Consider the following 27,671-nt stretch of genomic DNA (forward strand, 5'->3'; position numbering starts at 1 on the left):
TCAGATATTTCAGTCTGGACCAGGTGGCTGACAAACAGACAGACTTTGCCACCAGCAAGGCTAAAATCTGAGCAAGAGAGAAATCAAATCTGAGACCATCAAACATTCTAACAGGCAACAACCAAACAGAAAAATCACTACATGTGCAGCTTCCCAGTACAGAGACATGCTATGTTGTTGTGACCTACAGAAAGCACAAAGTAAACTTACTTCATTATTAACTCAGAACCTTCCTGCTTTCCTCTGCTACCATCTCTGGAGAGCCAACACAGCTGTATGGTTCCATGATCTCAACATAATGTTGATAATTATTTAATGATGAGACACAGATGGTAAAGACATCTTTAACTCTGCCCTGTCTTCGTTTGTAATGGATTGCATGTATGCATCGTTTCATTAATTAAAGAATACTCTGACTTGATGGCATTTCCCTCCTGTGTGTTCTCAGCCGTGTCTGAAATGTTGACTTCTGAAGTCGACTTGAGGCCGTCAAAGCAGTTCTCTTCTCCTCCTTTGCAACATATCAGTGTAAAAAGTATGTAAAAGCTGCTGATGGCACTTGTCAATTAAATATTAATGATCTGGGTTTTTTTTGTTTATTTTTTTGTCGAGATGAGATGAAAGGATGAAAAAATGTTTGTCTGAGAGGGAGGACAAGAAGCATGGATAACTAAAACTGATTAATAGGAAGATATTATTGTACTATTCTATTCTGTTACTGGGCGGCACAACCAAGAACAATTGCCTTTATTAATTTAGTCCTGCATAAGGCAAATGAGTACAAACAGCTACTTCATAGAGTCATACACACTCACACACACACACGCATTATGTAGGAACTATCTTAATTTTCGATTGGGCCAAAACAAATCAAGCACGGCCCGTGTTTGACAAACCCAAATGAAAGTCAATCCCCAAGAGTCTCTGCTAAATTGCTTTGCTCAGGAGCAATTACAAAGGGATCTGTTGATTTTGTTGTTAAGTGGCTCTGATTGGTTGCAGAGTGGCAGGCTCTAATGTGGACACTAATGTGAAGTGACATGTGTAACAGGAATCAGGACCTCATCACCTCTGTGCCTATTAAGACCAATTCAGGGGAGACATTTCACACTCACGCTCACCTTGAGCCTGGGTAATACAGCTGGACGTAAACAGTCGATGGAAGTGCAGTGCCCTATAGTTCTGTACTGGACAGGTGATGACTGACTCAGTTACCACACAATAGAAAAAGCTGCACACTATTCTTAAAAGTCAATCAAAATACACATATACAGAGGGCTCATACTGCTTCCTGACTTTCTCAATTGGCTTCTTCTAAAACTGGCTGCACCACAGTAAACCTATTCCTCGTCTGCAGCTGAATAGAAAGTGAAAGTATTGTTCTGAATATGTTTAATTAGATTAATCCTGGGACACATCTTCAGCACACACCTTATGACTTTTACCATGCTGGGGAGTTCAAGGACTCTTACTGGAGAGATGAGTAAGGAAATGCTCAAATTAACTGCTCAACATTTTGGGAAATACACTTCACCTCCTTGCAGCTAGAGGACGAGATCAATACCACTCTCATGCCTGCAGCTTATCTTAGCATAAAGAGCGGAAGCAGGGGAAAACAGTTAGCCTGGCTCTAACCAGAGGTAACAAATCCAGCCTCTAGCGCCTATGGAGCTCACAAATAATATGTTGTTTGGTTATTCTGCACAAAAACCAAAGCATAGGAATGACAGGTTGTGTGGCAAATGTGCAGATTATTTCTGGAGACCCCTCTGGTTGCCTGGCAACCTCACAGTGATGACAAGTATGGACTATAACTTGCAGGAAGCCACAACTTGTCATTAAACAAATGAGAAATGACGGGTTAATTAGTGAGCATCAGAGGTGCAGGTAGGTAGATTTTCTTATATTTGGACAGAGCCAGGCTAGCTGTTTCTCCTCTCTATCCAGTGTGTATGCTAAACTAAGCTAATTGCCTTCTTTTAGCTTTCAAATGTAGACACATGAGAGTGGTATCAATCTCACCTTACTCTCAGCAGTAGTGTCAATATACCTATTTCCCCAAATGTCAAACTATTACTTTAAATAGTTGCAAGTCGTTAGGATCTGAACATATAACATGGTATGAAATACATGTACCACATAAAGCCAGATGAAAGCTACATGGGAAACAACACAAGTACCACCTGTGCACTCTGTGCAATCCAATATAAGAGCCCAGCAATAAATTCAACCTCAGTGAGGCTCATAATGTTCAATTTGTGTTGAGACTGGAAGGTGCTGATTCAACACACCGGGGATTTTCGGAGGAAGTAGTTTGTGCTATTGTTTTGTTGGACTGCACTATAGTGTAAGGTGTTTCTGTTTCTGTGTCCACCCCACAGCATATGCTCTATTTGTTCCACCTATCATCCTGCTCCTGATGGAGGGAAGACACAGGCAGAGAGTTGGACCATGCCAAACATGGTATTAGGTTAGGGAAAAGGAAACAGAAACAAAATTGGAATTGCCACTTTTCTCTGGAGAGTGACAGTATTTGTACATGCAGGCGTGTGTGTGTGTGTGTGAGAAAGAGAAACAACATCTGCAATCCGTCAGCAGTGTTTGCAGCAGAAGGTGGCGATGGTACCAGGAATGGTGTGATGGTGACATAATGACACAACAAGGTAGCAAATGTGCTAAATGTTCAGAGGCAGGCATCTGCTCCAGAACAGCATCAAGCTGTTCATATTAATGCCAACTGAGATCAGATTTAATCAAGAAAATCAAATTAAAAAGGACTGCATTCATCCTCTTATGCTCTCACAGACATTATATAACATATTCCAAATAAACTGCGGGTGAACTCGGACAAATGCTGCTGATAAAGACGGAGGCATCACCAGTTCGCTTGCAGTGAAGTCGTGTGCCTATGTGTGTGTGTGTGTGTGTATTTGACCACTTCTCAGCATCCACTTTATTTTCCTCCAACATTCATCACTTTTTATAGATTTAATTTTCTCCCCAACCATGGCTGAAAACAAGCACTGACAAGAGAACTGACACCTTGTCTTCTCTTCAGCAGAGTGTAATGCGGCAAAATGATGAGAAGACTTTGCGAAAGGTAAAACGGGGGGCATACGTTTCTGTGTGACTGGTTTTCCCAGATGGCCATGTGGAGGGAGCTGTGTGATCAGAGATCTAATAAACCGGTGGATATGCTGCATCGCCTTTCCTGGGAGGGAGCTGTTGCCATAGCAACGGCACCACAAGCACTGCAGGTTAATGGTGGGAAATTATGATTTGCTGGTTGCTAACTATAAGTAGCACAAGGAGCGACGGCTGAATCAACTTTGAAGCTGTCTGTGGCGGTGGAACAACACGGGCGGTTCCCACAGTGCAGTTTGTGGACATCACACTGGCCTTTGAGCAAGTTCCAGTCGGCCCCCAGCAAAATTAATCACGTTTCACAAATGTAATCTAATTAGTGCTTCTATAGATGCCTTAAACTTGCAAAACTCTGCCCTATGAAAAAGTTTCAGACTGCAGTGTGCTTAAGGCTACAATAACATGTTTGAAATTTCCAGTTTAGTACTGTAGCATGAGTCAGCATAGCAGCACGGATTCTGATTGGCCCGACTAGACAAAGGTTGAAGGTCTCCAAGCTTGGGTCTCTGTGTTGAAGGAGTAGTTTGACATTCTGGAAAATATGTTTATTTACTTTCTTGGCCAGAGTTAGCTCAGAAAATCGATACCACTCTCATAGTTGTATGATGGATATGCAGCATGAGCCTGCCAGGAGCCAGTTAGCTTAGCTTAGCACAAACACCAGAAACAGGCAGGATCAGCTTTGCAGACACTTGAGGAAGTCACTGCACAGGCACAGAACGCCTGGTAAAACCAAGACAAGACATTTCTACCCTTCAGATTTTATATACGGATTAAACAAATAAGATGAAAACATGTTAGTAAGTGAGCCTAAGAGACGCCAGCAGGCAAATTTTGCAGCCTTTACAGAGCCAGAGTGACAATTTCCCCTTTTCCAGTCTTTGTGCTAAGCTAAGCTAACCATCTCCTTATTCTGGCTTCTTTTTTATTTAACAGACATGAAAGTGGTATCAGTCTAACTCTCAGCAAAAAAAGTGAATAAGCATAATTCCTCAAATATTGTTAAGAACATTTATTGTCAGGGCTCAAACATGAATGTTAATAAGAGAAACACAGAAGTCATTTGGAAGAAAGAATAGCTGAAAAGTTCACTCTGAATATGCCACAAGGAGGAAGTCATTCCCTCTGACGACACCTTCAGAGGACATTTGTTTCCCAACATGGGCTCTCTGATTCTACTGGAGGAAGAGCCATTCAGCCCCAGGGGACCATTGTCTCATAAGCTGTCCATGCGTCTCCACAGACATCGTCCCAAGGTGATGTGATAGATACTGCGTGCTTCTAGTTTCCAAATTGCCATTGTGTTATTATTATTTTTCCAAATCAATCAATTTAAATGTGAAATCTCAAGATATTTTATTGTTGAACTCTGAATATATAAAAAAAAAATGTCGCATTTAAGATGAACAAGGCTCTTTAAGTGTGTGATGTGACAGAGACTGTATCTGCTTCAGGAAATCAGCTCATTGGCTTTGTTATGTTATCAGTAACAATCATTAGGTAAATAGTGCATTACAGAGCATTTGGATGCTTTGTTGTGAATAATCAAGAAAGGAAATTAATTACTATACCTGCATTACACTCATCAGGTTAAATACCCTCATTTATAACCTAAATAATGTCTGTTTTAATGTTTGGCTGCTTGTGTTCAGAATAACCTTTAGGCTAAATGCATAAAGCTGTGTTTACTCTTTGTGCATCCCATTAATAAGGCAACTGCAGAAATGTGTTAAAGCGTCAGGCTTCGGGCTTTTCTTGATTAATTTATGGCATATAAACTATACAAATACTGGAGGACTAATTATTCAGCAGAGACGGAAAAAACAAACCTGCCCGGTCTTTCAAATACTGCATGTAGAGCTTACAAACCAGAAACAACACTGAAATGACAAAACTGTGTTAATCTTCAGTCAAAAATATAATATGTAACTTTCTGTCTAATTCCAGTATAAACAACCAAAACCTGCAGATGACATCTGCCCGGCACAATTTCTTGTCTCAACACAGATATGATCACATTCCTTCTCTGTAGCCACAGTGTGGATGAAGAGCCAGCCAGGCAGCTTCCAAAGCAGCAGCTCAAACAGCAAGTGATGAAACGTTGTCATCTTCAATGGTCCCCTTAGAGAGGAAGAGGAGGAGGAGGAGGAGGAGGAGGAGGAGGAAGAATCCAAACAAGTGACAGGTCTGAGAGAAGAGACGTTATCTCTCTTTCAACATAGGCTGCAAGTTTGTGTGTGTGTGTGTGTGTGTGTGTGTGTGTGTGTGTGTGTGAGTGGAGGGGCGTGCGTGTGCGTGTGTGTCTGCACGTGCACGTGTGATCCACTTTAAAGTCCATTTCATTTCATAATTATTATGAATTATTAATTAGAAAGTCATTAAATTTCTATCACGTCTGGGTGCGTGGCACCCAAAAGTCTTTTGATATGCTCCTTTCAAACAAGGTTCCAATCCTCTTCCTTACTGACGATGAATAAACTTCAGTTATGTTGGCATGAGGAGTGACAATAAAACTCATTTCAAAGCCATCAACAACAGACACTTTGATGCCACGGGTTCCTCCAGCTGCTCCGCCATAAAACTCGCACCTCGCAGCGCGTGGCCGGCAGGGTGGGACGTGTCCCATGGTGGTGATGACAGAACAGATGGTGAGGTTGCCTGCTCGGGCACCGCTGTCGGTGTCAGACGCGTTTCAGTCCAGCTGACCTGCGCCAGGCAGCTGCTCGTCACTGGAAGCTGTGCGCTGCAGCGTTTCCACTTCTGAAGTATCACCGTGTCTCCAGCGCTGGAGATCGGAGCAGATATTACAAAGCGTGGGATTGCAACAGATAGTATTTATTCTCGGCAATAAGGCTGATTATTTCTATTCCGTCTGCAGCCCCCGCGCATCATCCTGGAGCTGCGGATACTGCATGGGTCAGATACAGTACCCTGCAGCAGCCTTGCGTACGGAGGACACAGAGCTTCATAGGTGAGAGCAATGTGTTTATTTTATGCATACGCTGAAATCTCCACACATAAGCTTTTAAAACATCTCAAATCATTTCCTTCATTCCTTTGTCGGTAGAAAGGGGTGAATATGTCAGCCCGGTCTAGAGAGGTAAACTCGTAAAGATGAAGTCATCATTTTTGTGTTGTAAGAAATGCACTGATCAACAAAGATGAAATGAAACAATAACGCGTTCTCTCTCCATGTCGTGGATCCTCGTGCAGCGCGTGTTATCCCCGCAAGGAGGAAAGCTAATGTTTTTATAGCTTCAGCAAACAAAGAATTCGTTTGGAAAGAAAATAGATCCTAAAAGTTGTGCATATTTATCGATATCTCCTCAGCATTTGTCTGCAATATGTGCGTTGGGTCAGTTTTATCAATAGAATGTATTAGAGGGGTGTTAGATTTGCAAGGGCACTGTGGTCTGCAGGCAATCTATACACAATATATAATTTCTATTACCTTTCTCAAGCCTAGACAATTCCTAACTACAAACTGATCAGAAGGAGTCAAACAAAGAAAACATGAGCCAAATAAATCTGCGCACTGCAAACCTTGTGTTAAGTTGCACTATTTAGTTTTAAACATGTTGTTTATTATTTTTGCCTTAAAAAGCCAAATGATAATATGAATTGTGAGTCACTAAAGGGCTCATGATTAAACCTGCAGTCCTGCCAGCAGTCTTGACATTTCACTGCACTGTGACACCGGGTTCAACAAACAGTGTAGTGTAACATTTACACAAACTGCAGCATCACTCGCCAGTGCAGAGTGCAGCTCCATCAGCTGAGTAGCAGCTATGGGCTCATGTGCTCCATCAAACCTATTTGCATGCATAAGGGTCAGGAAACTGGCAGATGTAGAGAACGTAGGAGAAAGAAAGACAACGCAGTGCTTGCACTCAGAAGTTTGAGAAAGCCGGGGGAGTCTGTATTGTTCGGGTCACCTTTGTCAAGTGGGCTGTTGTTTCAGCTGCTGCATTACAGCAACACCTGTTACTGAGATCACCAACACCACAAAGGATTCAGTAATATCAATATGATAGTTAGGTTTTCACCTAAGTTTGATTAGGACAGGAGGAGCTTAATGGATTGGCATGATTTGCACTCGTTTCCTCGCAACTGCAAGCACACAACTTCAGTTTACTTCATCCTGGGCGTAAAAGCAGACAATTGATACATATGTCACCCAATGAGCCAATGATATGAGAGTTTAGAGGGCTGTGGGCACCTTCCCCCAATCTTCACAATGCACAGTGATGTATCTCCTCAGCTGGTAAAGAGGAGTGTGAGAACCTGCCGAAACAAAGACACGTCTTGGTGTGTCTGTGTGTGTTTGTGTAGGAGCCATTGTGAGCCATATAGGGCAAAACTCGGCAACATGTGCTGGCGCTGGGGCTCCCACAGCAGTGGAGGCAAGGGTGCAGCAGCTTGACCTTCTCCCTTTGTGAGCATGATCTGAAGGGGACCGTGGAAACACGACGAGCCATTGGAAGGTTTTGTCAAGTGCTGTTATGACTGAGTCAGCCGTTTTGTCGTTCTTTGTTTTTACCTCAAATGAAAATGAATCTGTGTTATTATCTGGCATGCCACTCTGATTCTACAGGGTTAGACAGGACATGAGAGACTTAAATGCTTTTTGGTGTAATCATATATTTAAAATTTTGCACTTTTAAAAAAAAAAAAAAAAAAAAAGTATTTTGGCCTAATATCAATTTAAAATTAAATGAAAAACCTGAACAGAAGCGTGAGAAAACTGTTTAAAAGATCACGTAGAAAATCTGAAAGTCCATTTAGATGAAAAATTTTAACTGCACAAGTTAATCTTCCTTGACCTCTGCATTATTTCACATAAGGATTCCCCTGAGATTAGAGACTTTGGCTTTGTCCATATGATTGATGGAGGCTCCAATGACAACATATTGGCTTTTCACCAAAACTGCAACTGTAAGGAACGACGAAGCGGAGGGGGAGGGCAAAAAGGGGAGGGGGGAAGACTGAGAGCCAGAGAAGAAAAATTGTGTCAAGATCCATTTCAGTTCCACAGGGAAATAAATCTACCTTATGGGTTTGCAGTAAATAGAAATACAGACAATTTGCCATGCTTATAAACATTAATGAGTCGAAAGACACGTTGTAGAAGTGTGCAGCGTACTTTCCTTGAATTCCGTCCGAGGTTTTGGATTTTCTCAATTGCACCTTTGGCCCTGTTGCGTTTTCAGTTCAGCGGTTTCCCCCTGTGGCCTTGTAATTGAAGCGGAGCTCTCCATCCTCTCCCTCTTTGCGTTCTCTCTTCTCTCTGACTGAGTGGACATGCATCCGTCTCCTCCTCGGCTCAACACCTCTGCCATCAGCAGCTGCACCAAAGCCCTGTGTGATGTGAAGTGAGACGCTTGCATACTAATGGAGCAGGAACAGGATGTCTCTCAGGCAGGCCAGCACAGTGAGGACATGGAGAAAACATCAGGCAGCGCTACTCAGCTTCCCAGCACCACATGATAGCTCAGGATTGGAACTGATTGTCTTGGAAAAACTGGGAGCTTCAGAGTAGAAATTTTGAAATATATGATTGCAAGGCGGTGAAAGAGCCAGACACTTGAAGATATGAGCGTGATATAGTTGTGCTCACTGGTCATGGTGGTTACTGTATCCTGCATATATGTTCTGCTCTTTTACAGTATGCTTTTATGCTGCAGTCGCCTTCTCGTACCAGTAGCAGCTCTCACTGGTATATTCCTATGGCTGCCTGACGACGGTAATAGCTGTCTTCTCATGTCTTCATGTCATTTGGTTGTGAAACAGACATGCCGGTGGCATAGCCGTTGCTATGGTGACGGCATGTCTGTGAGCCTGTTGTGCGGCTGCTGATTCAGAAACACTGCTTACATTTTGCACCCAGTGAAAAAGGGCCTCGGGAACAGAGGGGGCAAAGCTTAGCCCCTTATGAAAAATGATGCAGTGTGCTATCAAGTGAGGTGCCTCCTGGCTGCACCAGTGGCACATCAAGTGTAGTATTAGCAGCATTGCATCTGAACTCTTTGAAGGTGAAAAAACAAGTTATATTTCTTGTAACTGTAACTAGTCCTTCAAAACAAAGAGTCTTTTTCAGTTTGGTTCAGTGAAAACAGCATCTGCACACACTAAGGGAGAGACATGTCCGAGACCTAAAGAGAAATGCTGCCTTTGACTGCAGGTCTGCGTTTCTTTACCGACTCTCATTATCTTCACTGCTCCCTGTGTTGTCCAGAGATCCTGTCTTATAAATGCATTTGTGAGGCCATAGCATGAAGCAGACAAAGCTCATTATGTCTCACAATTACATCTCGCCGTCTCGGTCTGAATCTGAGGGCCAATGACCCTCACATGAAGGTTTATGGGAACCCAATAGAAGTACCAGCCACTGTAGATGTATATTTGTTGATGCGTGTGTGTGTGTGTTTTATGTGTAACGCGTACTTAGATTAAAACCTCACAAAGATTGGGTGTGCAGAGAGAGTAAATCCGTCCTGCTGGAGGCTTCAATTCAGACAGTCAGCTGGATAATACCAAGCTGTTGAGGGATTTTTCTGCCTCCTTCCAGTGATCTGTGTATGCATGCATGTCACAGTGTGTGACTTGAATGAGAGTGGGAAAACAGGATGTGTATTTTGTGGCAGTGTGTAGACGGTACAGTGTAGACACACATGTATGCATGCATTTTTAATTATGTTCCCTACAGTGTAATTGTTCTCTGCTGCCTCAGCAAAGAGATTAGCAATAGATTTTCTGAATACAGGTGCTGGTCCAGCTCTGCTTTGGCAGTGAGAGAATTAATCTCAGACCTAATCTCTGTCACATCCCAGGGAACAAGAGTTCACAAAGGTGTTGCCCCACCAAAGTGATTTTGCACACTGTGGTGCCGTAACACACCTCCCTATCTCCTTCTTAGATATGATCCTCTGAAATATCCTTTGTTGTAGTTCTTGTAGTCAGGACTTTAAGGCAGAATAAAAAGAACTCAGATACCAAAATAAGAGTATTTTATTTTATTATTTTTCTTAGTATTATATTTACATAGATCAAACCCACCAACAGCAACGATGACACACTGTATTCCGACAGTTAGACGGTGCTTTTAGTATATGAAATCACCTGTTTCCTGCTCTCTGCCCTTATAATGACATTCAGTTTTTGTTATATTGGATTTAATCATGGAATCATGTAATCATGGATTATCTTATGCATGATTACATTTCCAGTATGCATACAGGATGTTTTTTTTATATCAAACTACTGTTTCTATGTGTATTATCTGTTTTAAATCACCATGTCACAGTGGAAGTAAGAGGTGCTGTAGGAGATGACAGGCATGTAAAAGGTGAAGAGAGCAGTGGATTGTGAATGAGCTGGGACAATCAATATTTATGTGTGTTTATGTAGATACATGATAGATCCTGTATAGAAAAAGGGTGGATGGTTGAGTATGTATAAGAGGTCAGAGCACATGGATATGTAGTCATCTACATGAAAACTCCTTGCTGCATTAAGTAAATGATGTGTGATGTAGACGTTTTAGGTTTAGGCAATTGATAATATTGTCTTATCTGCACTATAGCAGAGTGGCAGCAGGATGTATGCCAGCTTGAATCCCTCAACTAGCACGTTCCAGGAAAGCTGCGTGTTGTTCACAGGTGGGAATCCGGTGAGGGATCTTGCATTTAGCTAGCAAAGCTCAAAACTTAATGGTATCCCTCAGCACAATGCTTAACTCCAATCACTTCAGTGGAGCTGGTCTGCGGCCAACAATAGCTATCTGTGGGTGTACTGGGTAGCTTGTAAGTATGAATTTATGTACTGCAGTGATTATGAAGCAGGTCATCAGTGAAAAAGAGCATATGTGCACAGCAGAGCTTCCTTGGGTCAATAAGGTCAACACGTACACACAGTGAGAGAAAGGTGGGAACGGATGCAGACTCCCGTAGTGCTGCCAGTCTGCCAGAAACCTGGTGCCAGGTGTCTGAGTTTTATGGCCTCAGCATGAAAGCAGCGATTACTCCGCCTGCCTCCTCCGATTTGATACCTGAGCAGCGCAGCACATGAAGGAAGAGTGAGGACAGACAAAAGCATTACCAAGTAAATCTTTTTAAACCATGGCACAGTATATTGTCAGCCAAGTATTGAAAAAGATTTGAATGGATTACTTGAGAAACTGAATGATGGATGATTAAAGGCAGAAGGAGGTGCCGCATGCTGAGCAGTTATTCAGTCGGGATCCATGAATAGAGCCTAGAGGAGGTGCCACACTTCAGTCACACTGAGGGAATCAGATCAGTTTGAGTGTGACCGGGTCATTGCAGAGACCAGCCACCTGATACCAGGCACCATATGTGTTCGTCCTCCAAGAGAAACAAACATGGGTGAGCTGTGATGCTTAACCACTGTATCTGATTTCCTTCCCTTTGCTGAATTTGAGGCAATCTGCTTTAACCGTTCCATGCCACTCCTCTGGCAAATTTCTAGAAACAGTGTTATGTTGTTGTTCTGCATAGCAAAGTGTTCCATTTTGTATTTGTTGAGCTACTTTTATTCTATTGTACATGCAAATGTGGAGGAGGTGTCAACACATTGCAGGGTGTGAACAGACAGCACATGAAAGGAGAGAGAAAACAATCTGCGTCGGTTTTATGTTAATATTGGAGGAACTTGTCAGTTTTGTTTTGAAACAAAATACACCCAATGATCTCTTCTCTGTTGCACACACACAAATAAGCGCTGGATGTGGATGCTCAACCTCAGTTTTTTGTTTTTTTTTTCCATGAGGACGAATGTGAATTTCTATGAGTGTGAGTCAGAGTAGAGGCTGACACTGTGGCGTTGAGTTTTAGTGAGTGACAGAAAGCCGAGAGTCTCACTTTCCCTCTCTCTTGCTAATGTAAACAAGAAGCTGATTATTCCTTTTGGTTGTTTAGATAATTGCCACTTTTGACAACTCCCTCGTCACACACAAACAATCAGTCACACACATTCAAACACTAATACAGCATTGCCTGCACACACACAACTTAGCAGAGGAATGTTTGTGAATCATTTTAAAAGAAAACTTAAGTCACGACACAAGAGTTGAATGTACATGAAAGCACTTTAGGATTTGCTCAAAGGAGCTGCTGACGGATTCTTCATCCCCATTGCTCAGGATGTCATATCTGCTTGCGAAAACTGAGTCTGTACCTGTCATCCCTACAGCTGGTTCAAGGAGTTGTTGTCACAAAATCAACAAATGAATGCAAAAGTGCACAATATTACAATTTCTTTGGGGGCGCAGCCTGTCAGCTGACTCCAATCACCCTCTGCTTGTCTTAGTTTAACCAAACCTGGATGAGTGCAATGTGCACACAGCACGGCCACAACTATGGCTCTTAAAAATAAAGTGCTAAATTCAATTCGCATGTGTATAACTCCTTCCCATGGGCCTGTATCATAAGTGGTGAGTGATTAACAGTGAGGAGCACACACTCTGTGTTTATTAAGCCTGTTGTGTAATGGGCTCACAGCCAGAGCTGCCGGCTGTGCCCACCCCACACACTCGTTCAAGAGGATCACTGATACCAAGCTGGTATGCAGATAATCTACCGAGCACAGAGAGAGAAACGTGTTAGTAATCTCAGAGGAGACAGATATGCAACACATCAGGGAAGCAGAGCTACTGTAATATCAACCTTATCATCACTGACAACTGCAGTTCATAGTAAACCAAAGTTCTGCATCACTCTACCCACTAATGTTAATTCTGTTAATGGAACAGCCAAATTATAGATATCATTTCATTCATTTCACTGCTGTAACGGGTTACTATCTTAACATCTAATGGGACAGCACCCGTTATTTTCATGAAACAAGTTAATAAGAAAAAAAATGACCACGCGAATAAGCATAATGGTTAAGTAGTTTTTTTGTCATGCATAGTCTCAATTTTATTTCTTGTTCAGAAGTAACTTTTCCTCAAACTTATTTTCAAACCGTGTCTGTGTAGGAGCTCATTAAAAGGTAGGAATGAATGTCTACACGATAGCAGGGCATCAAGACAAATTTGACAGATTCATTCTGCCCTGTTAGACACGTCAACTTAGTCCCCTAAATGTCTGTGGGGTGGCAGTGTGGAAATCTGCCACTTGCCTCATTTGTTACCCTGTGCAAGGAAACCAATATGGTTCCCGTACTTTCTCACATCCTCCATTCAGCTGTTTTTCAGTTTCACTCCCTTACTGTGTTATCAAAGTTACTTTAGCTTTGCAAACAGATAATCAAAAGTATTGTATATCTATGTTGCTGGCTTTAACATTTTACTTGCTTTCTGTCTTTTTTAGGCTTAAACTTCAAGGTGAGGAAGTGAGAAGGAACAGACAAAATAATCAGCAGATGTCAAGTTTGAACCAGATGATCTTCTGTCCTGGCTTCTACAAATAACTTTCTCCTGGATCAGAAATCACCACTCTGGAAACTGCCTTCGGCATTTAGCTAGCAGCAAAATCAGACAAATGCACATGAACCTTCCCTCCAAACCTTTCTCGAGAACACTGCCTCTCATCTAAGCTTTGTGAGAGCAGACAAGATGGCACTCAGCTCGAAGCCTTGGCCTCCTCTGCTCTGGCTGTGCATGGGATTGCTTCTTTCCTCAATGCTGCCCGTCCATGGCAAAGAATGTCCACGTTTGTGTGTATGCGAGATCCGCCCTTGGTTCACCCCCCAGTCGACCTACAAGGAGGCAACTACAGTGGACTGTAATGACTTGAGGCTCACGCACATCCCTACCAACCTGTCTGCAGATACTCAAGTGTTACTTCTCCAAAGTAACGCAATCTCTCACACCAGCGGAGAGCTGGAGGCACTGTTTAACTTGACAGAGTTGGACCTATCCCAGAATAACTTCAGCACTGTGGAAGCTGTAGGCCTCACAAGCATGAACCACCTGACCACCCTGCATTTAGAGGAGAACCAGATCAGCCACCTGCCAGATCACTGCCTGGGAAACCTCTCAAACCTCCAGGAGCTCTACATCAACCACAACCAGATAAGCTCCATTTCACCTCGGGCCTTCGCTGGCCTGCACAGCCTGCTGCGCCTTCACCTGAACTCCAACAGGCTCCATGTCATAGACAGCCGCTGGTTTGAAGAAACACCTAACCTTGAGATCCTCATGATTGGAGAGAACCCAGTTATAGGCCTCCTAGACATGAACTTTAAACCTCTAGGAAGCCTGAGGAGTCTGGTTCTGGCTGGCATGGACCTTACTGATGTTCCAGCCAATGCATTTGTGGGTCTGGATAACCTTGAAAGCATTTCTTTCTATGACAACAAACTCATCAGAATCCCTCAACTGGCCCTTCAAAAAGTACCCAATCTGAAATTCTTGGATTTAAACAAAAATCCAGTTCACAAAATCCAGGAGGGAGATTTTCGGAACATGTTACATCTGAAGGAGCTGGGTATCAACAACATGATGGAGTTGGTGTCAATTGACCGCTATGCTCTGGACAACCTACCGGAACTGACAAAGCTGGAGGCCACCAACAATCCTAAGCTGTCTTACGTGCACAGGCTGGCCTTTAGGGACATGCCCTCCTTGGAGAGCCTGATGCTCAATAATAATGCCCTCACTGCCCTTTACCAGCACACTGTAGAGGTGTTGCCTAATCTGCGGGAGATCAGTCTTCACAGCAACCCACTGCGCTGTGACTGCGTCATTCAGTGGATGAGTTCCAACAGGACCACAGTGCGCTTCATGGAGCCCCTGGCGATGCTGTGCACCTCCCCATCAGAGCTCAAAGGCCAGCGGGTTCGAGGGCTAAGGCTGCTGGAGTCCCCGGAGCAATGCCTCCCCCTCATATCCCACAACACCTTCCCCAGCCACTTGAACCTCGAGCTGGGCATGAGTGTCAGTCTCGACTGCAGGGCCATGGCTGAGCCCGAGCCTGAGATCTACTGGGTGACTCCTCTTGGGACCAAAATCACAATAGACACTGTGTCAGAGCGGTACCACGTGAGCAGTGAGGGGACCCTGCGGCTGTCTCACGTTCAGGTGGAGGATTCTGGCCATTACACCTGCGTGGCCCAGAACACAGAAGGAGCTGACACGCGGGTCGCCACTGTCCGTGTAAATGGCACCCTGCTAGACAGTGCCCAGGTGATGAAAATCTATGTCAAGCAGACTGAATCGCACTCGATCCTGGTCTCCTGGAAGATCAATTCTAATGTCATGACCTCCAATCTGAAGTGGGCCTCAGCCACCATGAAGATTGACAACCCGCATATCACCTACACAGCTCGTGTCCCTGTAGACGTCCATGAGTACAACCTCACACACCTACAACCTGCCACTGAGTATGAGGTATGCCTCACGGTCTCCAACGTCCACCTGCAGACACACAAGTCTTGTGTTAATGTGACAACGCGTAGTGCTACCTTTGCCCTGGACCTGTCAGACCAGCACCCGAGTGCAGCGGTGCTGGCTGTGATGGCGACCATGCTGGCCTTCCTCAGTCTGGCCACTGTGGGCGTCTACATGGCCCGCAGGTGGAAGAGGAAAAACTACCACCACTCCCTGAAGAAATACATGCTGAAGACTTCCTCCATCCCCCTGAACGAGCTTTACCCTCCACTCATCAACCTGTGGGAGGCTGACAGCGAGAAGGACAAAGATGGCAGCACAGAGGGAAAACCCTCTCCTGTTGACACCACACGTAGTTATTACATGTGGTGAGGATTTGGTGAGGAGGCCTGGCTGCCTCTCCAGCAGCACAAAAAGACACACTTTTGCCATTTTGGTGCAAAAGTCAAAGTTGCAAATGTTTTTTTTTTGTATTCTCAGCTTTGCTAATAAGAGGCAGAGTGATCAAGGACAGGATTTTTATTAGTATAGCGTATCGCCTTTGATTCTTTCTATCCCTTAATCGTTTTGGACTCTCCAAGATGGCAGCTGTATTTAGCCTCCAGGTCGTCTTAGTTGCTATGCTCTTGTTTCTGTGGTGCATTTTTGACTCACTTTCTTTTGGGTTAATTACACAGCAGCAGGGGCCGATGATCTTCGAGCATTATTAGTGGAAATCAGTGTTTCTTTCTCTGTTTTATAAAACAGGTCATTTGCTGTGCACTGATAGATAATGGAGTTTGTCTGAACTTCAATTAAAAGCTGACAGCTGGGTTTAGACTTGTTTAACTGTCTACTGAATGTTAGCAATTGTGCAGTAACGTTGTATCAACTATACCTTTGAACTTTCTGACTTAAATTGCGAGCAAATAGGAATTTTAGTTTGCTGGTAAATGTGATGTTAATGCTAGAAATACAAATGTTTGTTAAAACTTTTTTTTTTTTTTTTGGCTGTAGAAACTTTTTGACCCTTTCTCCAATTACTTACTTATTTTGCTAGACTTTTTCGCTAATTGCTTAGTTTATTATTTTCACATGCAATATGTATACTGATGAAGTTAAAATAAATAATTTTTTGTTCTTTTGCAGACATTTGGTCTTTTTTTCCCCACCTCCTGTTCTAGACATAGACTTATCATATCCTTTCAGTGCTGACAGGCACACTCACTCCCTGGTGTTAACATACTGTTAGCTTCATGTGGATTCTTGATTGCATGTCTTAGAGAAACTTAAGCTCATCTCAGTCCAAAACTGAGTGAATCAGCTTTACACCATCACAGGGCTCACTGCCCTGAACCATCCTTACAGACAGAGCTTGTTCTGTGTCAGCTTAACTTCTCAATATGGGTATGTACAAGAACACTCCTCATACAGAGAGACTAACAGCGCAGATACAAATTTGAGAATGTGCTGCCCTCTAGTGGATGCTATAACTGCATCTTAAGACATGTTAATATAAGGTCAATAATTATAAAACACACAGACACTGAAGTGGCACCCTGGGGTTTAGCATCAGTTACATAAACCTTCATCCTCCCATTCAAATTCAGTAGACAAACAAAAAAGTGCTTCATTTAATCAGCTTTTTATTGCGTCTAAGAAATTGAGAGAGAAAAACAAATGGGATTGTTTGGGATCTCATGTCAGCCGATTTATCATTGTTTGCATCAATTATATTAAAATACTTCAAAATATTTTTACAGCAATGCCACAGTTTACATGGACTTTTTGTCTGTGTCTCAGCAGCCATTCGCTGATAAAGACAACCTGTGCGCAAAGATGTTTTTGACATTTACTGCACAAGACTTTTGCCCCTGAAAAGTTTCTTCAAACAGTGGCTGCTACCTGTCTTTTCTATTACTTTCTTATGAAAAAAACATCTGAAAAATATAAAATTTTAGATATCTGCTGAAAAATTGTTTGAGGTCCCCTTCTTTTCTTAACAAAGGAAAATACACATCGTCCTCAGATACACATTAATGGCACATTAGAAGTCCTCCAGGAAATTCCTTTTAGTTAGTTCACTCTCCAACCAACACGGGTTAGAGAGCAGCTAGTAGAAGGGACCCCGTGTGTTAGACGAGCAGGTCAGGTCACCGTTGCTCCTGAGAGACACAGCGGAAACCAAGATTCGAGGCTGAGCTGTCCGGAGTGTTCTGGCTACGGGCTGCGCATCGGTATCTGTAACAGTAAGACTGGAGGACGGGGAAAGAAGAGACGGAAACTTACTGCCAATAAATTAATTTTCTCAGCAATGGCAACTGCTTTGATACATTAAAAAAAGAAAAAACACACACAAACTACAGAGCCAATCACACAAAGACTTCTTTCTGAGTCCTAATTGCTTTAAGGAAATGGTTTCTTTTTTTGTTCAGCCCGCTCCGAGCCTGTTTGTGTACATTCATCAAGCATGTCCTACTGTTGTCCTCTCCTCCCTCACGTGGTTTATTCATATGAAACAAACAGACCTCTGTGCTTAGGCCTTATTTTGCATGCAATTAGTCACATTCCCATGGAAACCAATGCTGGTGGCAAGCAAACTGGAATGGTCACTGGTGGGCGGCTCAAATGGTGTTGCAGATAAATTAAATGTACCATATGTGTTGGTATGAGTTCTGTTGTCGTCTCCAAGAACATTATGAAGTGTTCGCACTTTTCAAGTTTCTTAAGTCCAGAACAAGCAGAGCCACTGTGCACAGGAACACAAAGTACTTTAGCCTCACATACCAGGAGGAAAAGAGAGAATAGGAGAGAGGCTGCATTTTCCATTTGGAATCAAGCAGGTGCAGAATAATCGAGCTCCCCTACTCCCTTTAGAAATGCTGACGTCAGAGCTGTTGTTGCCTCGATTCAATACTTGCTATAAAAACAGGTTTGCACCGCTAGCAAGAACTTTGTCTTCGGTGATGCACTCATGTCACAAAAGACCTCACTGCCCACAGAATGTGAATTCTGTTCACAGTTGAAATATGTCAGTGGACATTCAGGCTGGTGTTTCTAATTTCAAGTTTGGTAATCAAGATGTGGGACTTGATCTTTTGATTGAATCTATTGAGCATAATAAGCATCCTCCTTTACCTTGTGGCACATGTATGACCCTCCCTTCTTCACCTTGTCTGTGCCTGATGGCGGACCCATCTGACAGAGAGAAAAATGATCAGATATCAGAGCAAAAGCTGACAGTGAGAAAACTCAAAAGCTTAAAGAAAAGGTGTTCTTACTGGGTTCTGTTGCTTTTCTGTGGTGTGATGCACAGTCCACCAGTCTGAGGTCCATTCCCATGCATTCCCCACCATGTCATATAATCCAAACCCATTGGCAGGAAAGGACATCACCTACAGGAATAATGCCACATTAATGCAGGTTTGGATTAAGAATTATATTAGAAGGAACTATTAGAGAGTTTCTTCTGAAAGCCTGTGAGATGAGGAAGGCCTATGACTTAATGTGCGTCTGTATGTGCATATTTGAATCTTTGCCAGAATGAGCATGTGTCTCTGAGGGGACTTTCCAAGAACTGAGTCACTAACAGAGATCACTTCAATCTGGATTTACAGGTAGTCCCATCTGTTCCTCTCCATTGTTTTCTTCTCTATTGCCCAACATGCCAAGCTGCTTCAACAGCATCTGGTCTAACAATTGGTGAAGCTTAAACATCCTTGGATTTTCAGCTCGTCAGATCAAAAACATGCACCTTCCTTCAGCATACCTTAAAGAAACTGAGTGCATACATTCATTATTGATACTTCTAAATTGAGGTTTTAAAAAGCTGCTCCTGCAGAGAAAGAGATTGGATTAATATTATCTAATTATTATTCATTTGACCTCTGCAAGCTGCAAGCTGCTGGTGTGACTTTATTAACTTCTAAAGTAAGCTCTTTTCTGCAGCACCTTTCATTTCCTGGAGCTTCTATAGGCAGTGGTTTAAATATAAACCTGCTTCCAGTTTTGTGACAATGGCTCATGAACACACCCACAGCTATGGCATCCCTCCATCTTGCCTTCTCTGTCTTACCGGTGAAGTTTTGGTGTATCCATCCTCTCCAGAATTATGGCTGGGGAAGTCCCCCTGCCAGAGGTTGGCGTAGTGTTGTCCTTTCGGGTTCAGCTTGTTTCCCCAGGGGTAAAGCCTACACGCAGGGGCAGAAGCATCAGGAAATAAACACAGGACATACTGCATGAAGGTCAAAGCACATGTACAGGCGCAGTGGCATATTTTAAAGTCACATATATCGTGCCTGTCTATAAGACCGCCCCTGCAGGCATACTCCCATTCTGCCTCTGTAGGAAGTCTCTTGTGGAACCAGGAGCAGTAGGCGACAGCATCCGCCCACGAGACATGAAGAACAGGATGGTCCAGCCTACAAAAAACAGGTTTCAAGTTAACTGCCGAGCGTGTATTTGGTTTAGTCTTCATTTCTTTTGCCATGAGATATAATTGCAAAGTTAAATCATAGAAGAGATGTGAACATTTGCTTTTGAATCAATACTTAAAAGACAGGTTCACTTGTTTTATCCTAAAACAATTCTCTCATGCACATAGGTGCACTGAAGAAGCTTTTGGCCCTTTCAATTGTTCCTCCTCTCCACTCCGACCCCTTACCATCATTCCAATGTAAAAGTTTGAAGTTCCAGTGAAGCTAACACGAGGCTCCAGCAGTCTGAATTAGACTAATCAAGTATGTTTTATCTTAAGTTACAGCCTTTTAGCTACAAACTCCCTCTTTGTGTTTCCTGCACTGTGCTTCTTCGAAGAGCTGCACCAGAGGGGACAACAGGAAACGTGGAAATTTAGTACTAAACAGACCACAACTTCTGAAGAACCCATTTGATTCCTCTCACTCAGACTGACGAAGCCTCCTATTAGCTTCAGCTGAGCTTCACAAAGTAGTTTTACACTGAATGAACTGTTATGGGTTTCAAGTGTACATGGAGCGTCTTTCTACCTGTCTGTGATGTTGGAGTCTGGACCGTCAGGGTGCCTCCAGTTGGCTCCTTTGACTGGAAGCCACCAGGGGGCAGCAGCAACCTGATAACATAGTGATGTTAACAATGGTTACCAACTGATATTATTCTCCTTTCCAACTCTTAATGGAAGTTTCTCTCAGATACACACTGCAGGGTTCATCATTAATGTACAGAATTGCAGTGGTGCTAATGGCTTCCAGTATTGCCGTACTAATGGGTACACAACACCTTCTCAGCCACATGATCAGGCTGCACATGACAGTTGAGATGAAGCAGTAAATTCCCTGCTGTCTGTCTGGCTTTCGTCTACGAGAGGCCTGCTGTGCTCAGGGCTCTTAGAACCGATCTGCGAATAGTCTCGAGGCTGTTAAATTACAGAGGCGTATATCTTCATCTCTATCTAATCCAAAAAATATGTGCGACCCACAGCTGGCACTTTGAAGGTTCAGCACAAATGTGAGCCTTTAAATTAAAATCTTTCACATACGAAGCTGAACTTGAAAACTGTCCTTTAAAACCCTGAACTTCACTGCATATAAAACTGGTAAATCAACTGCACTCATACTGTATGTGCTACCCGAAACAGCCAGCGGATGCCACTCTGACCCCTGTAGATAACATCACAGCAAGGAAAAGATCTTGAGGAGCGATCTTTCTATGTAGCTTCTAACTCTGTAACACATACTAACACATTAAAGCCCATGTCCTTTTAATTACCAACCTGATATATCTCACCATCTATCTAAAAGTGAGAAGACGCTAATGCTGTAGTCACATGTTTGCTCTGCACTCACAGCCTCGGCATGATCTAATTTTGTTTTGCATGTGGGCTGTATGATTGGCTGTTACAGCCCACACAGAAGTGTTTACCGACCATGTTGAATCTGCAGTTTAACTGAGTTGAACGGGTCGAGACTACCAAGCCTGAGGCGTGGTGGTGGCGGTGTATAGGTGAGAGCTGGTATCCTCCAAAAATGGCTGACTTCCTGTTGATGATACCTATTAGTTCATTTCCACATCTATTTCAAATACAGTCTCTACCTTGTTCTCTCTTGTCTTCCTGTTTTGGTTGGAGCAGCTCAGCAAAAGAACGAAATCTCTCATTCCCAACAATTCTTACGTGAGGTGTGAAGTACTAAATCTTCGTGTATTTGAAATATATAATGTAACTACCCTCAATATTTTCAGCAGTCATGGCAGTAACAGTGCTTCATGCTGGTGGAGCAGAAAAAATGTGAGCTGTTGAATAATCGTACTTACTGCTTGGGTGATTTGGTTTTTGACACTGTCACTCAAAAGTCCCTCGAATACAAATGAGTCTCCATATTTCTCCGCCTAAAAGCAAAAGAGTAAAAACAATATGAGCAAAGGAGATGCATTAAAATAACCACTGCCAAAGATCTACTTTCACACTGGCTTCAGACTTGTTGTATTGATTCAGAAAAATACGGTTGAATCTTTAGAAACCGTAGTTTATCCATACTTCAGTAATGTATCCCGCAGCATTGACAAAGCTCTGGAACTGTCGGTTAGTGACTTCCTGGATATCCATGTAAAAGGAGTCCACATGCACCAGCCTCTGAGGGCCCTCACCATCTGCAGGGATGCCTGGGTCGTCAGTTCCCATCAGGAACTCTCCTCCAGAAATGAACGCCATCTGTATGCAGGAAATAAACTCTTTTTACAAGAATCTCTTAAGTCTGAAGAGGGTTTCAGAATCAAAAGGTTTGAGAGTCTTTAAAAAGGCTGGAAACATAATCAATTGTGAGTGCAAAGATAGATTTTCAGGCTGCACAAGATCTCCATAAACTCCAGAAGCACAGTCACAAGCACACAATACAGTTATATAATCACATCAACAGCATTTAAAAAGGTACAACATGCACAGACGGAGTACATATTTACATATTTGTGCTTTTTAGGTGAAACCCTAATGATCAGCTTTATGGACATGGCTGAAATGTCATTTTTCTTCCAACTTTTCTTACATTGTGGCCCCAGATGTCACCGACAATAAATTAACAGTGAGGCCTATTGTACAGGTCCTGTCATCTATTATTGCCTGAGGCAGTCCAGGAGGGAACTCCCATGATCCTTTGGCAGTGAGACTGCCTCACTAAGACTGGCAAACCCTGTGACCTTTAACCAAAGCCAAAAATAACAATCCAATTGTCCTTTCTCAGAACCAGCTGATATAAATATAATTAATAGCGAACATGAACTCCAGGTGCCATACTAGTCCATCACTATCAACCATTATGCCACAAACATGCAGACTTTCTCTGAAACAGTGTCAAGTATCTGTTGGAGAGTAACTGAATGCACATACACTCATCAGCCCATTATTTTCTCCACTTGGTACGTGGCTGAGAAGAGCTGAACAGACGATTTGCAGTGCAAACCTGCGCTGTTTGCTGAAGTGGATACTCCATCAGCCTGCTGTCACACTGAACTTGAATGCACCTTTATGTTGGAGATGTCAAACATTCAGGAACTCAGATCACCCCATTTTCTAAGTTTGACAGAGAACTGTATGTTTGGTTTATGTCATGTAGTCTGAATGGGAGGGGACCTCACCCTCTGCCCTTGATCTTTTGGGTTAAGTTAAAAACAGAGACCCTTTCAGGATTCCCTGGTGGCCCATTGATCAAACGTCCCAGTAGGGACATTTGTTGCATGTTACCTTCCTCATGTTTCACGTCTTTCTGCTGTGAACTGTCCACCAAACGCAACCTGCGGCAGATTACCTGGCTTTGCGCTACCTTCTCATCTCCCTGAGCCTCGGGCGGTCTCTCACTGGCGCCTCTTGAATATTTGTCGGCTGGCTCAGTCTTGTCCTCCACAGCGGCTCTCTTCAGGTTCTCACAGCCGCAGCTCGCTGCTCCCTGCGCGGCGGCGGGTTCCGGCTGAGCCCCGCATGAACCCTCAATACACAACACTCTGCTCACGCAAGCAAACACGACAAACAGGGTAAAACTGGGTACCATTATTTCAGGATACGTCTCAAGATCCGCGCATGTTGATGCTTCTCTCGCTTCCGCAAAGTCACGTGATCAGTCAGCTGGCTTCTTATGTAGCCGATTAACCGTTTCGTGCCTGAAGTGAATGTTTGTACTTTGTTTCTATTAAAAAATACGATAAAATTACAAATTATGATTTGATGCTTATAAGCATAGCAGACACCGGCTGTTTCGATGTAAATAAAATTGTTTTTTTTAAAAACACCATTTAAGTATTTTTCGAACAAAAAGCATTAACATGGTGCTGTGTGTCAGTTAATACAGACTTTTTTCCCTGCACCATAAAAATCAAGGCGCCACGCTGGGAGCGACTGCACGGCTTACATTTCCCTTGGTGGTGGGATGGGACCACATGGACATCATTTCCCAGCTATCAACACTACGGCCGCTTGAGGAGAGGAAGAAGTGGCAGCGAGCCAGGCAGCTCAGCCAGCCAGTGTGCTGCCTTCCTCAGTGAACGCAGCCCCGGAGCACCGACAGGCGCGGAAAGGTGATAGAGCTGTCAAAATAATAATCAGAAAGAACAAGTGGATTGTTACAGTCGCTGACGGCTGGATCTCACCCTCGGCCCCGGTGGAGAAGAGGAGAGCCACAGTCATGTTGCCTTAGCCGCTCCGGAGAAAGCTGAACACCCGAGCTTTTACCACTAACCGAGGTAAAGTTGAGCGCACAACTTGTACACTTCACCATCCTCTCTTCCTATCGCGGGGGGAAAGATTCAGCTCGCCTCTCCTTAAATGGTTAACTAAATGCTCACAGCTCATGACCAGCGCTTGTGATGTCCTCGACCGAAAAAACAGGCAAGACAGCGAGGCTGACGCCGATCATGATTCCGGACTGATGTGATTGCGGATGCCCATTAAAATGACAGCCATCCACTGGACGCGTTTACTCAACTTTCATGTGTTTTAGTGGTCAGAAAACTGACTGTTACTGGTCCATAGCAGAGCATATCATCGTTTATGCCATTGTTTTCAGCTCGCAGTAGACGGCAGTCAATCAAAGCCAGTGTTACTGATTTATTTTTTTTAGGATTTATCGTCCTCAGTGAGAGGCAGTGCTCCAAAAACAGGCGCATAACCTGAGTAGAGTGGACCTGCACTGCCCACATATGTGTCAGCTTCAACAGCGATGACCTGTTGCAGGTGCACAAACCTTCCTGGTGCAGCTGCAGCTCCTAATCATTAACTGTCCTGCCCTCAGCCACAAACACAACACAAACAGGCTACAGTAACGACGGAGAATTCCCCTGCAGCTTCCATGCAAATCATTGCAGCCAGAGAGCGGTGTCAGTGCAGTCCTGACCCCTCAGGGAACCCTCTCCTTTGAAACCTGGGAGCTCTGTAGCTCCGTGGGTTTGTGTGGAGATGGTGAGTGAGTGTGCCGACATGATCATATCTGCACATGCAAACTGAAGTCACAGGTGAAATCTCAGTAATTATGGGGATCAGTCAGTGGCGTTACGTAGCTGGAGCTGAATGAATGTGGAGCATTGCAATTGTTATCATGGCAGAATTCAAAAGAAGGATGCTTCTGCTGGTTTTCAGACTTTTGTGACGATTGCGTGAAGCACAGTGTGATGTTTTTATGTGATTTATTGCCTTATTACTCATTTTGACTCCTTTCCTCTGCTCCAGGTGTTTCCCGTGTGTGTCAAACATGTCGGATAAGATGTCCAGCTTCCTACACATCGGGGACATCTGCTCCCTGTACGCAGAGGGCTCCACCAATGGTTTCATCAGCACCCTGGGGTACGTCCATCTCACTGGCCGAGCATTATGTGTGTGTGGGCCCATTTCACACTCTGTTCTACTGCCAGCTGAGCAGTATTTGGAAGGAAGGAAGTCGCAGTAGAAGTGGCAACTGTTTTTAGAAACTTTGATTTGGCGAGCAACAACGTTCTGGTGCCGTCAGAAAGAGCGTTTCCTTCTGATTCTGTGTGCGTTTGCATGTGTCGCAGGTGTCCCTCCCAACTGTCAGTGACAGAATGGGATTAAGGAGAGATCAATGGATGTAACTTTTGCAGTTTATGCCACAGAACAAAGCTGTGGAAAGAGTGAGAGGCCCTTTGAAGCGGCGCCTAGGCCATGACTGACCCCACCACCGCTGATAGTGCTGGGAGAGAAGGAAGTATAGGGGCGGCAAACGCAAAGTTCATGATAAAGTGTGTGTGTTTGTGAGAGTGTGGCAGGAGTGGGTGTGGAGGGCACAGTTAGAGGAAAAAACAATGAGGTGGTGCTGTGCACAATACTTGAAGCTAATGGTAAAACTCTGTTTACAAGCCACTCATTCACCCACACAGTCGCAGCAACGTTATGTTGTTTTTCTCCATTAGCACTACCTCACAGTCAAAATATGAGCAGTTCTGATTTTCTGGAAGATGCATAGCGATCATGTGCTCTACCTGTGGGTATGGCAGAATGGACGAGTGCAAGGATATATTGCTCTTAAGATATCACTAAAATACCTCTGATGCAATAGTGATTCACACTTGTTGCACTTCAACCTTCCCTCGTCTCTTCTGAGGGGCAGTAAGAGAAAGTTTACATCGACGTTTGCTGGTAGAAACCACCAGATAATCATAGGAAGGTGCAGCATATAGTGTCTAGCGTCAGTAATGCTGTCCGTACCATCAGCTCAGTGTCCAGGACCTCCCCTCCCTGCTCATGAAAAATGGAATGACCTACAGCAAAGACTGAGTCACTACAGAGACATTGTGGCCTTTCTCGAGTTCCAGCGCTTCCCACGTACACGCACACAAACGCACAAAAGCGCACCTATTTACTAAACTGTCATGACAGTTTTGGCCAGGAGCCATCTTCTCCACGCACAACCACCGACTCGGCAGCCCTCTCCAGATCATCTGCCCTCAGAGGAAGAAACCATCCTGAGAGGAGAGAAAACTTCTCCAGCTGAGCAGCATTCCCAGCTCTTGTTTGGTAACTGGAGAGAGGGGGCTGTAAGCAGAGGGAAGGTTAAAAATGTTAAAAATGCAGCTTTGTACAGTTCGGCAGGACCTGTCCTGCTTGTTCAAAGGTGTAACTTTGAAGCTTGTGTTAATAACTGACCGCTCTGTGCGTCGTGCACGCATGCAGATGACTGCACACACTTACTGCTTGATTTCTACTGAACGCTCCCGGATATTTTGTCACTTTCTATCTAAGTCTGCCGCCTTGTTCCTTGAGGTGCACCGTCTGGAGGGGTAGACAGGTCTGTTTGGACAACTGTGGATGTTTCTCGGGAAAAGGCCTGAAATGGATGTGGGATTTGGCCTGTGTCCAGACAAGTGTTATTCTAAGCTAGTAAAAGCTAAATTTGTCACCAGAAATTCCAGCCTGCCCGCAGGTCATCTAATCCAGAGTTATTTCATCATTGTGCGGAGTAGGGAAACACCAGCAGGGTTTTGTGCATGCAGAAGCTTTTGTTGGGAATGCTGTGTTTTGACCAGTACTATGTTAAACACACACCCAAACCAGTTTACACACAAAGCCACAGGGATCATAGAGATGTGGTGCATACAGGAGCTCACATACCCGAGTGAAATAACAATCTCTGAGGCTAAATTATGCTGCTGGAAATGCTGCCAGATTAGTTCATTGGTTTCACATTGATCAGCACGAATTTTGTGTTAAGTACAGCAAATATATGTGTGCTAGTACTTCCAGACGTTTAAGTATCAAGATCACCTTTCTTTAATTATTTTTATATGACTTTTATATGATTGTAAATGTTTCCTGATGGGCATTTGGCAGTATTTTATGACATTCACCTCTTAAAATTATTAACGAAAAGCATAAATCAGAGATTACTAAATGAGGGCTAAACCTGACAATGATTTTTTTCTTAATATTTTATTGAATTAATAGTCTGCTGATTATTTTCGTGACTAATCAATTGTTTGTTCTATAAAATGACAAAAGTGTCCAAGGTGATTAAGAAGTCCTCTAAATATTCATATTTGAGGAGGTAGAATCACTGAATTTTTGGTGAAGACAGTGAAAAAATAATTTGATTACCAAAATTGTTGCAGTTGATGTTCATAAGACCATATATATATATATATATATATATATATATATAGAATGTACCTACAAAATTATTCAGAATACACTAAACAAAACACACACACATCTGATAAACAATGTCAT

General features: G+C 43.4%; 3 protein-coding genes across 8 annotated transcripts in view; 2 read left to right on the top strand and 1 right to left on the bottom strand.

The window, feature by feature from the left end:
• Positions 1-5,680: 5,680 nt before the first annotated feature.
• LOC143336552 (leucine-rich repeat neuronal protein 1-like) lies at positions 5,681-16,618 on the top strand. Its single transcript, XM_076756781.1, has 2 exons — positions 5,681-6,115; positions 13,476-16,618. The coding sequence occupies exon 2, from the start codon at positions 13,721-13,723 to the stop codon at positions 15,866-15,868; it is 2,148 nt and encodes a 715-aa protein (XP_076612896.1). The 5' UTR covers positions 5,681-6,115; positions 13,476-13,720; the 3' UTR covers positions 15,869-16,618.
• A 488-nt stretch (positions 16,619-17,106) lies between these two features.
• sumf1 (sulfatase modifying factor 1) lies at positions 17,107-23,564 on the bottom strand. The gene is made up of 9 exons (XM_076756880.1): positions 23,251-23,564; positions 21,987-22,160; positions 21,764-21,838; positions 20,482-20,564; positions 19,774-19,896; positions 19,551-19,665; positions 18,757-18,870; positions 18,614-18,673; positions 17,107-17,730 (listed from the first exon to the last, which is right to left on the bottom strand). The coding sequence occupies exons 1-9, from the start codon at positions 23,488-23,490 to the stop codon at positions 17,629-17,631; spliced, it is 1,086 nt and encodes a 361-aa protein (XP_076612995.1). The 5' UTR covers positions 23,491-23,564; the 3' UTR covers positions 17,107-17,628.
• Positions 23,565-23,881: 317 nt separating this feature from the next.
• Positions 23,882-27,671, top strand: part of LOC143336581 (inositol 1,4,5-trisphosphate-gated calcium channel ITPR1) — a 68,867-nt gene continuing 65,077 nt past the window's right edge. For all 6 annotated transcript variants that reach the window (XM_076756826.1, XM_076756834.1, XM_076756842.1 and 3 more), the window contains exons 1-2: positions 23,882-24,178; positions 25,161-25,274. In XM_076756826.1, the coding sequence (XP_076612941.1) occupies positions 25,183-25,274 (92 nt within the window). In that variant the 5' untranslated portion in view covers positions 23,882-24,178; positions 25,161-25,182. The remainder of the gene's footprint in view (positions 24,179-25,160; positions 25,275-27,671) is intronic.

Source organism: Chaetodon auriga, chromosome 2 (genome assembly GCF_051107435.1).
Source record: "Chaetodon auriga isolate fChaAug3 chromosome 2, fChaAug3.hap1, whole genome shotgun sequence".
NCBI lineage: Eukaryota > Metazoa > Chordata > Actinopteri > Chaetodontiformes > Chaetodontidae > Chaetodon > Chaetodon auriga.

Bases quoted from the DNA above. Each gene is read 5' to 3' on its own strand.
- LOC143336552 (XM_076756781.1), top strand. From the start codon at position 13,721: ATGGCACTCAGCTCGAAGCCTTGGCCTCCTCTGCTCTGGCTGTGCATG.
- sumf1 (XM_076756880.1), bottom strand. From the start codon at position 23,490: ATGGTACCCAGTTTTACCCTGTTTGTCGTGTTTGCTTGCGTGAGCAGA. The intron at 22,161-23,250 runs GTAATCTGCCGC...TCCTGCATACAG, and splicing joins AGAAGGTAGCGCAAAGCCAG to ATGGCGTTCATTTCTGGAGG. The intron at 18,871-19,550 runs GTAAGACAGAGA...TTATTCCTGTAG, and splicing joins GATACACCAAAACTTCACCG to GTGATGTCCTTTCCTGCCAA.